Source organism: Limulus polyphemus, unplaced genomic scaffold (assembly GCF_000517525.1).
Source record: "Limulus polyphemus unplaced genomic scaffold, Limulus_polyphemus-2.1.2 Scaffold554, whole genome shotgun sequence".
NCBI classification, from domain to species: Eukaryota; Metazoa; Arthropoda; class Merostomata; order Xiphosura; family Limulidae; genus Limulus; species Limulus polyphemus.
In genome coordinates, this window is record NW_013666164.1 from 185,272 (window position 1) to 199,681 (window position 14,410).

The 14,410-nt window shown below is 34.5% G+C and overlaps 1 protein-coding gene across 5 annotated transcripts in view; it reads right to left on the reverse strand.

The window, feature by feature from the left end:
• LOC111085687 overlaps positions 1-14,410 on the reverse strand; it is an 81,586-nt gene that overhangs the window by 38,094 nt on the left and 29,082 nt on the right. For all 5 annotated transcript variants that reach the window (XM_022385464.1, XM_022385466.1, XM_022385465.1 and 2 more), the window contains 4 exons: positions 7,777-7,968; positions 6,321-6,505; positions 5,590-5,681; positions 3,015-4,396 (listed from right to left, as the gene is read on the reverse strand). In XM_022385464.1, coding sequence (XP_022241172.1) covers positions 3,015-4,396; positions 5,590-5,681; positions 6,321-6,505; positions 7,777-7,968 — 1,851 coding nt within the window. The remainder of the gene's footprint in view (positions 1-3,014; positions 4,397-5,589; positions 5,682-6,320; positions 6,506-7,776; positions 7,969-14,410) is intronic.

Below are 14,410 nucleotides of genomic sequence, written 5' to 3' on the forward strand. Positions count from 1 at the left end.
GTTTGTTTAACTATTATACGTGATGTACGTTTTTTGGGGGTGGTTAATGAAAGTGTTTCAAAATGCTACATTAATTTTTTGATGACCTAATATTTCCTCACAGAATTAAAAACTTAAAACTTATATAATATTAAAATATGGATTATTAGCTAAGATTTATGCTATATTAATTGCTTTAACATAAACAAAAAGTAGTTTAATAAAATTTTGAATATAAGACACATAAACCCTTGTGTTATGCGCAGAAAAGGATATCCGGGTGGATGGAATTAAAACAATGTTTTTAAAAGTGTGCATATTTTGTAAAAGATATTACAAGATTTAGTGCACTTAAATTAGATTGTTTGCCAATACAAATCAGAATTTTTAATCAAGTATAATTACAGTCTGTTAAGCAACAGTCCACTAATTATACAAAATATTTTTTAACTAATTTCTAAAATAGCTAATATTTCATTGCTCAAGCCTAGGTAGCATACCCATTACTGTACTAGTACCCTGATGGATAGTAGCCAAGTCAAACAAACATACATCAGTCTTGTCAGGAAAAGATGCTTACTTGATACCATTGTTCACCATTGCTATGTCTATCTTAACCCTTTCACTGCATAATAGTATAGAAATGCTCAGTGTCCAGCATGCAAAAGAATGGAAAAATTGAGTCCATGCCTTGAGTGAGTCTGAGAGCAGTGATTTTGCTAGGCTAAAAATTCCACCTTTATAGTGGTCTTGTGCGAGGCCCTAGGCAGTCGCCTAGTTCACCTTATGGTAGAGCCACCTCTGTTAATTGCTAATTAGGATAATCAAATATAATCTTAGAGGACAAGATTTCATGTTTCTTTCACTTTTCAATAAATAACCGTATTATCACCCATACATGCTAATGTAACTAGGCATTTTCATTCACAATTTTAATTTTATTGAATTGAAATGAATGCAAAAACTACACTATAAGTAATATTTCTATGCTGGATTATATTATTTGTCATAATGAATCATACTAACAATTTTATCATAATGAATCATAACAATCATAATGTCAGAAAAACATGTAGGTTCAATAAATCTTGATACAAAATGATAAACACCTTATAATCTGAGAGCTTTTGAAGGATGGACCTTTCTTTCTTCAGGGGAAAACTAGAATCATAATGACTCTTAAAAACAATTTTGTCATAATGAATCACTCAATGCCAGTAGTATTTATTACTTAGTTATTTTGGACAAGCTTGATATTTATCATGATTGTCATACCATTAGCCTTGTCAAGTGAGAACAGGGTAACTAGGAAAGTTACTTATATTAAGATTTGAATGAAAGTTTTAATGAGCTCAAGCAAAATAAACAACTATGTTCCTAATTTTGGGGGACAGATCATAATCTAGCCTTTTGCAACAAATTTGAAATTGATTTTTTTGCGGATTTTTATTTTCAACATGTTTTCACAAAATTTTAAATCTTTTAGTAAACATTACAAGTCTTTTTAAGGCAAAAGATAATGACGTATTTTTAATAAAAATTTGCAAATGAATATATGGAGTCAGAGTGTTGACTACTCTACGTGCAAAGTGATTTTCATGTTAAAATTAAAAACTGCTTTTCTTCATCTGAAAGTTGTCAAAATTCATTTGCATAGTCTCTAAAACCTCTTAAATATCCTGTTTAATTTTCAGCAGAACTTTATATTTTATCGTTTAGTTGTTCTACCCTAACTCTATACCCATTCAGTCAATTTGATCAACCTCATAAACATCATAAAAAATATTAAATAAATCTAAATTACCATTTTTTCTTTCTAGGATGACTTCATATTGTAACAAGAAACTACATTTGTTTATCCAAGATAGCTTAACTCTCATGACAGTATACATCTGTTTGTACTTAACTTTATTTTTCTATTGCCCTTTGCATCATGTTTAGCTAATAATCCCACCACACAAGTTGTAAATCACTTGGCAAATGCTTAGCTCAAGTCACCGTATTGAATTACACAAGACCTGAGCTGTTCGCGAGCATACCTCGAGAAGAATTTTCATTATTTTTTTCTATTTTTTTTTTTATTATCATACCTAATCTAATAAGTTTCTAATTTTTATATTTTAGTTACCCTTATAATAATAAAGAATACACAAGAAATATAGTACTCATCTGGATCTTTTTTTGTTGTTGTCTACTGTCAATGAAACTTTAGCCTATTTTTTTTATATTAATGGTACAACCACATTAAATAACTTTTTTATTTAATTAAATACTACAACTAAGAACACAGAATAATAACATGCAAAAAGCAAATAATGTCCTATAATTATTAATTTTTCTGGCTTTCTAACTATGTAACAAGAGACTTTAAAAACTCAACTAAGCTCTTCAATGTGATTCCCATGAGAATAAATATGAAACTAAAGGATAAAATAGATAATGCCCTGTACATAAAACAACCTGATATAATACATCATTTGAGAGATTACAACTTTGACTTTCTATTGGTTAAAAATAGTATAGTAAGTATAAAGCATCAAAGAGAACTATTGGCAATTTGTGAAAGAGAGGATGTGACACGTGGGTTTGGCAAGTGGGTCTCATTTTCTAGTTTATAGCTCCATAATCAAATAAGATTGAAGGTTATAAAAACATGCTTTGCCTGACTAATAACCATATTATAATAAATAAGTAATTTACATTAAATTTTGTACTTCTTGGAGGGGTAGTAATTAAATTAGAGAAGAGAGAAGACATAGAGAGCAAATGTCACAATTCTCATACTAAAGGAGGTTAAAGATTTCTTAAAACTATTTCCTTAAACAATAAAGAACGTAAAGCTTACATGATACTAAGATATGATTAATTAACTACATTTTGTTGTCAAGTTTATTCATATACAATGATAATAAAGTAGTTTAATTAAATTTTGAATATAACTCTTGAAACATTTGTGGCATGTACACTTTAACCTGTCTGTAACAACAGGGTTAAACATATTTTAATAAGTTTCTTTTAAACTTTTTCATTTTTACCTTTTCATTGTTATATTTTTCAATACAAGTTCCTTGTGCAGGATGAAAGAAAGAATCGCATGTCTCTTGATTCCAATGTTTAGAAAATGTTGCAATTTCATCATAATCCACAAGAACAGTCACTTTATCTTCTAATTCCTTGATTCCTTCCAATTTTTCATATTTGGTAAAATCAGATGCTACACATAAGGACTTTGTATTCTGCAACTGTTTTTCCTTCTTCACTTCTTCAAGATCACACCATTCCCACGATGAATCTGAGGCCCATCCTTCTTGGCACTGAAGTCTCTTAAAAGAAATGTGAGGTTTTTCTGGTATATTTAACTCTTCATTACTGACGTTTGATGAAAAATGAACATTTCCTTCTTTAGGTTTGCAATGTTTAAAATAATTAATATGTTCTTCTGACCTTTGCCCAGGGTCCTGTGTTTCAGAGTGATGTTTCTGAGAGAAAACTTCAGGACCATTAAGCACTGTTTTACTGATGGAACTAAGGCCATTTTCATTTCTCATGAAACTGTCTCTCAGGCAGTTCTGAGGTTTAAGCTTTTCTGGATGTGGCATTGATATGATTGAATTCTGGGTAGTTTCCAAGCGTTCTAAAACATGTTCATTATTAACTGCATCAACTGGAACAGCATATAACGGACTACTAGGGTCTCCATATTCCATATCTGTAATCACAGTAGAGGTATTTTGAATTTTGAATGAACCACTATGAACAGCTCTTTCAGCCGGTTGTTCCTGCTGAAGGTTGGGTGAAGTGACTTTTGTTGTTTCATGTGTTTGATTGCAATTAAATAGTAGTTCTTTTCCAAAATCTTCTGTGCTCTGGCTCTCTATATCCAAAATAATGGAATCTTGCTGCTTCTGGTTCTCAAAGTCTACATTGCTGGATGGGCTAGGACTATTGCAAGTATCAAGTTTCTCCAAGTCTTCATAATCACTGACCTTATCATCTAAGCTACTGTGAAAACAAACTGCATTGCTATCATTAATATCTTCACGTAGACTGTGTGAAGCTCGTATTTTTTTATGTTTAACTTCCAATTCTACATTTGATAAATCAATGTTGCTTGAATTCTCTCTCTCTAAGCCAGGTGTGAAAAAAATGTTTGTTCTGGATTCCTGAGTAACTGATAAGGAGTTGTTGCAACTGCTGCCTTCATAATTATTTTTCATGTTACCATGAGAAAAAGATGGAGGTACTTTCACTGAAAGCACATTTCTACACAGCATTGGATCTTCAGGTGCAAGTTTCTCACAATGAGTTCTTAAAGTCTTAAAGGTAGTTTGGTTTATATTCTCTTGTGAAACTGCATTTTCCTCACTAATTGTGTGATTCCCTACACATTCTTGAGCTGAGAAAGATTCCCAAAATTCTGCAAAAGAAAAAATGACAAATATCAAACTCAATAAAAGTATGATAATAAAAATTCACTTTATAAAATATCTGCTTTAATACTACACATTTCACAGAAAGTTCCTACACTATAACTGAAGCATTTACAAGTCCCTCCTCATTGTGTTTTTAACTCTCTCAACACGAGCTCAGTCAATTTGACCAACCACGTGACCTCTTTGTACTCATTTAAAGTCTTTATAGATTTAATACTTCTAACTTTCAATATAGTATGTATATCTTCACAAAATTGACAGATAGGTGTGGCAGTAAGGGTCAGATTTTATATTTGATAGCTCTGTAACCAAACAAAATTGGAGACTATAAAAGTTATGATTTGTCTGAAAAATGACGATTTTTATAGAGAGTAATTTACACTTAATTTTGCACTTTTTCGAGTGGTGATGACATGCTAAAAGAAAATGTGTCACGTGGGTCACAATAGGGGAAATTCAGGATTTTTTTTTAATATTGCCTATTAGAATTAAGAACTTAAAACTAACATACTATTAAAATAGGGATTATTAGCCAATATTTTATGCTATTCTAATTGGTATAACATAAACAAAAAGTAGTTTAATAAAATTTTCAATATAAGACACTAAAACCTTGCATCATGCGCAGTAAAAGATACCTGTAGCGATAGGGTTAATGACTAGTGCAACTTTATGGCAAAGCAGTACTTGACTGTGTTGAACCAAATACAAAAGAATTGTTTAATAAAATTAATAATTATTTATGCTGTATCTGAAAATTTATTTAACAAATAAACTTTTATATATCAAACAAACAAAATTTCTTTTTCCAGTGAGAAAATAGGTGCACTTACTTAGCTATCAGAACAACCTATTCATTATACAGCTGTTTGTTTTTGAAGAAACAATTGCTATTTTTATTTCATTCTGTAACTCAAACCTACTAAAAATACCTATTGTAACCATTCTTCAAGAAAAAATGTAATTGTTTCATTGTCTTTCTATTAAATGTTCTTCCTTCAACTTCTTATCATGATCATATAATTAAGTATGCAAGATGTGTGCATTTATTTTCCTTAACTTTTAAATTCAACCCAAAACCTCATTGCTGCTTGTATTTATTTATTTATTTTGATTTTTTTTATCAGTGATCATACACAGGGTGATTTGAAATAAAAAAAAATAATGTATAACAAACCTTCGCCTAAATGAGCAAGTAAGGATAAATCAGTAGAAGTCGTAGCTTGAGCCAAGGCATCAGGCAAACAAAGTTTGACTGGAAGTTCATCACTAGAACAAAAAAAAGGTTGCTGCTGCTCAAGTCACAATATGCTAATCATCCAATATCAATAGATACAAAAAAAAAAATTAGTATCATAAAGGAGTATATTCAACATGGAAAAATAAAAACAAGTAAAACATCTCACTAAAGAAATAATCTTTACTTCCTCTAAAAAATATCAAGTACTCGTATGTTCATTGTGATTTTCAATAGTCATTTTTATATCACAATTACATCAGTAATTATTTTAACCTCCTGTCTTTGCATTATATAATACCATCACAATCCTGTACTTGCAGTTAAACCAAATCATAAAACTTATAATCAAAATAAATGAAGATTAAGAGACTACCTCGTTGTAATTTTAAAACACTGTTTCTATAAACATTTAACTTTTTTTAGCAATAGTTTTAAAGACATATCAAATAAATGAATTCACTTAGGACTGAAAAGTTATTTCATAACATCTTTAGGCTATAACACCAAAATTTAAATGTTCAATTTAAAATTGCTGTAAATCTGATTTAACATTTCTGATCTACACAACAAAATCTAATAATTATTTATGTTTTAACCAAAAGAGTGAAAATAATGATGATAATAAATAAATAATTTAAAGAATAATTATGAGCGGTTCTCTTCCTTACCAGCATTGACAATAATGAGAAACAAGCAACAGTATGCTGGAAAACGTAATTTGAGATCCTTCTAATTTGACCGTGTTATCAGGTAGAACATTTATAAGGTAATGCTCAACAAACCGGGAATCTTCAGAAAGAAGAACTGTCAAAGCATAGGTATCCAGTAAGCTTGATTTCCTCACAATGAAATTCTAAATTAAACATAAAAAAAAATATAAAACCAGAAGCCAGAAAATTGTTTTCATCTGCAAAGAAAATGTTATTTGGAAATAATGTAGAATTAGTAGCATATAACTGCATTTCCACATAAATACAGAAACTCCATTACATAATACTGATACCAAATGAAAAAAAGAAGTAATGAGATACCAAATTATGAACATGCTGTGTTTAAAACCCAACTAGAAGTTAAAGCACAGTTCATAAATCTCCATAGATTCCATCAGAAGCTACCAAAAAATTTGAAACTTCCCTTTAAGTTTTTTTTTATCTATATTTTAAGAGCTTTTAAACATTTTGAATACAATAAATAAATGTATATGTATATGCTATGGTGTAAATAACTCTGATAAACTTTACCGAGTCAAGATAAACTGCTACAATTTTCTCACTAAACCTAACTAAATATATTCCTACAGTTTTCATATTGATCAAATTTAACAAAAAATATCAGCATGAGAGAAAATAATGTCAAAAGAAACTTTAATAAAAAATTCTTAGATCATTGGTTTGTTCTAAGCTTTACAATGGGATCCTTCGTTATAACAACAAACACCTTGTTTACTCTACTATAATGCGTATAGATTTGAATCTACTTTATCCAATTGATTGCAACCTCAGACTCAAATGTTTTGGAAAATGATACTTGTAGTAATAAAATCACTAGCACAGAAAGAAAATGATGTGAGAAACAAGACATGAATCATCATATTTCTAAGGAAAGGTGTTTCTTGACAAATACAAACCAAATATGATGATTCATGTCTTGTTTCTTACATCATTTTCTACTCATCCCAAAGTTTAGGTTTGTATTTGTTAAGAAACATCTTTCCTTAGTAAACTTAGAGATGAGTAGAAAACTAAAAAAACATGATAGTTTTGGATTGTGTTTTAGTGAATGCTCCTGAAGAAGCTGTAAAGCAAAACATTAATATGTCTTCTATACACCAATATGCACTACAGAAATTAAATAACATTGCATAATCATGAACATCAGATTAAATGCTAGTGTAGACATGTGTTACCATTTACATAATCACGTGTTGAAGATTTACTAATTCATCTCTTCCATGAAAGAAGTGAATGCACTTTAACACATACTGACTATTTATTTCATCTCTTCCCTGAAAGAATGTACTATACTAAAATGGTAAGATCATGTACAAATAACTTAATCTTTCACCTTTTCTCTGAAAGAAATGTGTAACACTTTGTCAAAAGAATCACATACTGACAAGCTTACCCCTTTCTTTCTACCCCGAAGACAGTGAGTGGTACTTTCTCTACTTTTATTGGGAAGAAACCAAACTGGTCTTGTTTGGTTTAATCGTTCCATCATATCAATAGGAAATGGTTGTAGATCATGTTCTGAAACAATGGAGTTGTCTGCCTTCTTCCAAGATGAATTAAAATTGCTGTGAGACTTAGTAGAAGGCTAAAACAAACAACAACAAAATTACATTTCTAAAGGTAATTGTTTTTTCATAGAGATTTTCAAAGGAAATATTAAGTCAATGGTTATGGAACAAAGTTCTATATGAAAATAAAATCAGACTGCTTGTGAAATGTTACTACATTCTGAAAACAGCAGACACAATTTGAAAAGCAAAGCTTTTGTACAGACAGACATCATGCTAAAAAGCTGCTCTGTTAAATACAGAGACAATATATATCAATATGTGTGTGTGTGTATACACACTCTTGAGCTGAGTAATAACTAATATCACATTGAAGCCCCTGATCTAGGCCACAATTTTATTACAGCTACAATATGAACTTCCCTATTCCTTTTCATTCTCGTGTTTATGAATAGTTCATTGTTTGAAAAAATTAAATTAAGTCATCTAATCTCTTGAAAATTACATGATTTCAAAAGCAACTGCTTTTTTTCTACATAACATTACACTACAAAGTTCACTTGCCAATTATGTACATCTTTATGTAATAAGAACATTCAAAGTTTAACAATTAATATTTTACAGATATAGTAGCAAACAATAAACAGTGGAACACACATCTCTAGAGTGAAATGTGATAATCAATTAATACTTGGGCTCATTAGTCAATGACATTTAATAAACTGATTATTCTCACAAAATTTTAATAGTTGAAATAAACAAAACTAGTAATAGTCAAAAATACTAATTTTGATTAATTATTTTTGGGAGTTTTGACACTAATTGATAAAGTTTAACAAACTTAAATTAATCAAAAACAATAATGAGATATAATGGCAATATTTCAGTTACTTGGATAGTTGGAATCAAAACCAGTGATAACTGGAAAACTAATTTTCAATTAGTTATTTTCTTGATCAACTGATTATTTTACAACATTAATCAATGATCATAGGTAATCAATTATGTAGATTAATCAAGTTAACTGCCTTGCTCTTCATGTCACATCAATTTTATGAACTGGAAAATCCTACATGAGAACAAAAAAGCTACTATAAATGGTACCTTTTTAATTGTTTTATACACAGTAGTATTTTAATAGATGTCTATTATGTTATTTCATAACTAAAGTAGCTACTGACTTATCATTAACACTCCTTTCCAAAAGTGAATGATCTTTCTTTGCCCATCTAAGCATTTGTTTGATATTTCCTCACTTGCTCCAATCTTTTATACCACACTTAATTGCTTTGGTGATATTTGTCTTGTAACACTCTGCACCAATGTCAATGTGCCCTATATCCTATTACTGTATATAATCACCTCATTCAGATAATGTTATCACTTTTTTTGAGACTGACTCAATCCCAGTCTCTAGCATCAGCTCTTAGTTGGGAATTAATAAGGTTGGGGGGGGGGTCAGTGAGTGCATTATCCTTACAGAAAAAGTTTGCATAAATCATGGGTGTGTTAATAGAAGACTGGCACCCTAATGGTGGAACCGCACTAAATCCAGAACAGGTATGCTCTTCACCCATTTAATTCATTTACTATGAATGGAATTTTACATGATTTGTAATCACTATTGGCCAGGCCCCAACCAGGGTTGGAATTCTAGGGTCATGGTCCTTATATCCCACATTGGTGGTTTCGGCAATTGGAATGCAATCTATATATATATACACACACTTATGAGTGTATCCCAGCTTGTAGCCATACAGTGATGCTTTTCAAGCCACAGGAATCACAACGAAAAGTTAAGAAGTACTGAAGTGAACAAACCTTCTCCTCAACTTGAAGAAGTACGAAAGGCAACACCCCAAGCTCAGAAATGGCGGGATCACATATGTCTTGCTCAACCTGAGAAAACAGAACTCATACAGTCTGGAATTATGAACACTCATCCTCACACCCCAACTGTGTGGGCAAGGTAAATTCCACTTGCTCCCAGAATTATGGGGAGGACGTGGAACAAACTGTGCTCAACCAAGGACCCAGGATGGGACCACTCTGCCTTCAGAATTACGAGAAGGCAGTGGACCCTCTTCTATGAACAGTGTACTGAACCAATATTGCTCAAAATGAAAGGCCACACTCAACCCAACTGGATAGCTAAGCATCAAATCTGAACTGGTGTTACAAGTAGGCTTCCGCATAGGCCAGTGCCTCTCCTACCGACATCTGGGGGAAAAAAAACATCCAGGTACCTGGATAGGAGGGCCCCAACTTTACCCTCTTCTCCAAGAGTGAAGGAATTCAATCTAACACTTTGCAGGAAAAGCTCTTTTTCCATCACCTCAGTAACTAGAAACCAGATATCTTAAGGATTCCCTAGCTCCACTAGTAGCATTTATGGGGTACTGCACATTGGGGAGTCCTGAGGAATAGTGCTCTGGAAACACCTTGATTTGTTCAATACAATGATAGACAGGTACGGGCAGGATCACCTTATTCTTTACTCGTGATAGTTCATGAGTGGCAGTCCAGCACAGTACAGTAATACCCTCCAATCAGCCTCTAGGTGGTCTTATGGAACACCTCATTTTTACAGAGCCTGTTGCAACCTAGATAAAGTATTTTGCATTAGTAGTTGCTATTGTGGAATTGGTTTGATTAAAGCAGACCTGTCTGGGCAACACTCGCCACAGAGTGGGATCATGTAAAAACAAGGTTAGGAACCCTGAAAGATAGGAATAAAAATACTCGCCCCTCTGTATAATCTAGCGAAAGTGGTTAAGATAGCTACAGGGGGTAGGTGAAAACCCTCAGATGAAGATAATGCCAGATCATGCAAAAGATGTGAAATAGAAGTATTGGTGGAGGTCCACATACCAGTCTACACAATGTCCTCCAGCGGACAATTCAACTGGGCTGCTAAGGACATAGGACATGACAAATCTGATTACACGCAACTCACAGAAGATTCCTCACCTTCAAACAGAGCCCAGATTAAAAGATCGTTGTCTACTATCTGTAAAAGCATTAGTGTAGGCAACAAAACCTTCAAGACCCTCACTGAACACGACAACGATTGAAATCTGATCAGTAAGTGAGAAATAGTGATCAGATGAATCAGTGAAAAGGATTTATCCCATTCCCTGTCTGACAATGTCTTGGGTAAAAAGAACCAGTCTAAGGATGTAGGTAAAATGATAATGCAGTCTATGGACAAACAGCGCAAACCACTCCGACTGGCAATGTCTGTAGGTCAGCAGCAGTGAAAAAGAAACCCTCGGGTAAAGGTAATAAGAGAATCAGGTCACAAACAGGTATTGAGAAAAGGCATATAATATAACATTAATATACCAGTTAGGTTACTAGAATGGTCATTTGGGACAAAGGACCCAAAGTGACTTGAGGAATCCAGAGTGTACTGGGGACTCAAAGAATATTTTGTCACACATATTGAATGGTAGTCCATAAGGCCGCCTTATACAGGGTGATTGTGGAAGATGCAAAAACCTTTGCTAAAGAGCCAGGTCAATAAACGAGTTATGATTGACACTTCAGATCAAAGTGGGTTCAACATCTTCTCAATATACCATTCCTGATATCTGTGTCATTTTTGTTGATAAATGTTCATCACGGACTAAACAAAGATGAGACAGATATACGGCAACCTTAGCAATTAAACCCCAATGTCATGCAAAAGACTGCATAACCTCTATGCCTGAAGCCTGAGCTTCTGGATAGCTGGGTGTACCATGCCAGATCATAGCTGCCTCCACTGAGATGGCCTAAGAAGAAGTGGAAGAGGTGGACACTCCTGAAGGTACTGCAGAAGCAGAAACCAGGGTGTAGCTGCTAATCTTGTGATATCAACAAGACCCAACAATGGGTTGGAACAAATCATGGTTAGAGCCTTGGGTAACATATGAATTGGAAGGAAGGCCAAGAGTTGTAAACCCATTCTGTCCTGACAGATTGCATCCATTGACAAAGCCCGAAGGTGAGGTACTGGAGACCAAATTCCTAGTAGTTGAATGTTCGAGTGAGAAACAACCCCCCAGTCAGAGTTGCAAAATTAGTATGTGTGTATTTTATAGCAAAGCCAAATCTGGCTATCTGCTGTGTCCACTAAGAGGAATTGAACCCCGATTCTATGGCTGTAAATCTGTAGAATTACCGCTGTCCCACTGGGGGACTGCAAAATGAAAGCAAATCCAACAGAACCTAGCAATGCAGCATCTATTCTATTGGGAGAATCTGTTTGGGTTGAGACAATTGATCTGCTACCACAGTCATCACCTATGGAACATGGCAAGCTAGTAGGGTGATATGATAGGAGTGGTCCCAGGAAAGGAGGTCCAAGATTCAAACACGATGCACCCTAGACCAAGTGCCTCCTCGATGAGAAACACAAGACACCACCACAGAATTGTGAAAGTGAAGCCTGATGATTTTCCCCCTTAATAATCCCAGACCATGAGGCATTGCATTTTGAAGCGCAAGATGGACAAAAAACCTGTGTAGGGAAGGCTCTCCATCCATGTGTAAACCTTGGAATTCCTGACTGTTGGTATATACACTCTATCCCTGAAGCATGGCATACGTGAAGAGATGGAACGCTGGACAAAGTGGTGACAGTGTCCCAACTTAACAACCCCCTCAAGGTCGAAAAATGATCCTGAAAGAGGAAACTGGGAAATCCAGGAAATCAATGTTTACAATCCCTTGGTCGCATAAGGACTATTAAAAAGAATCTCTTGTGCTCTCATCCCAAAGGCATGAGGGATTTGAGTGATGCCCAAATTTCCAGAAGAGAAAGAACCATCATGCTTCCATGCAGTGGGAGAAGGAGAGGTGAGTAAAAGTCGGGCTTCCCATTCCTTAGCATGGGGCCAGATGGGGGTCAGCTGAGCCTGACTGAGACACAATTAAAAATAAATACCCAGACTGATGATATATTGAATTGGTGCAAGAATAGATGTCTCAGCTCTGAGAAGGAAGTCTGCCTTGGTTGTTTCTGAAAGAAGAATCAGGATGTAATGTTCTGGCAATTCACGAGATGTTGCCAGCAAAAACCAGTTCCCTATGGAATGGTATGTGCACAGTGTTATGGAATGGAGGTGACAAGAAAAAACTCACATGGTTCAGCAGAACCCATGTGAATCCGATGCTAGTATGAAGGTAAAAACCTTGAACTGCAGTACCTGATCCTTTGCACAAAAAATGCCAATAGTGATGGGACACCATCACTATGGCAATGTGCAGATAGGAGCCGACTACAACAAACTTGGATATCCAAAATCCCAGTAAAAAATGTCAACTCAGATTAAGGAATGAGTAATTTGTGAACCTTGGAGAAACTAGGCCTTCATATCAATGATGGACACCAACCTCCTTTCTTCTTAGGCCCAACAACTGACAGGAATAAATCCCTAGAAGAACTAGCACAACTCTTTCACCACTCCCACACCAACCAAAGTCTGATAGACATAGAACTAAGTTCCAAATCCCAAAGATCTGCAGGAGACAGAAATCCTACAGGTTGGGCGGATAATAGTGGTGAAACACTGTAGTGCTCCTGAATCTGTGGCTATGGTTACCACATGTCCAGAAATTCTTGTAGCCGAACCCCCACAGACCCTGAAGGCACATAATTATCACTGATGCAGCTGGCGGCAATCTGACCAAACAGTGGAACCCTTGGATATACACAGAATCTATTCTGGGTACCAATGTACTGAGGGGCTGATGTCAGGGTTCAGGACCTTCGATTAGGGGCAGAACTATGGCCCCCTGTAGGAGACAATGAAATTCGAGATGCCAATGACAACAGGGATGAATGTAGCAGCAAATAATTGAACCAAGGTGCATGCTAACAATGATTCTAGCTTGTCATCAATAAAGCTGGTGATCCTGAGAGTCTTCCAATGAAGTGTAGTGTAAGGAAAACAAAATGTTGAATTTTAGAGTTGTAAGTCCCTAGACTTACCTTGTCCCATAAGGGGACATTGATCTATTTAGGTAAACTACAAACTCCACCTTAGAACCCCAGATTCCAGGGTTGCAAGTCCATAAACTCACCACTGTTCCACATGGGGACTGAAAAGCCAACAGACTAAAAGAAGGCACAGGGAAAAGCGAATCTAAATTCTCGACAGAATGTCCAGGATCGCTCCCACAATAGCAGTCTCAGAGCCCCTCAGAGGAACACCACGGAACCAAATATAAGTCTTCATCTCACTACACATAAGATCACCAAGTCTCAACCGAAAATGATCCCCGTCCCCGATTGTTGTGCGACGCTAAATATCAGAGGTGAGATAGGAGAGACTTGATTTGCCTCCATGTTGGAAATAATAATTCAGGAATTCATACTGTAATTTGGCTTGCCAATGGGAATTTATTTTTAACAAAAATCAACTAGGTAACATAATACTGGGAAACCCATTAGTGACACTTTGCAAAGAAAAAGTAATAACATTATCTGAATGAAGTGCTTATATACATTACCAGGATAGGGGGCACATTGAT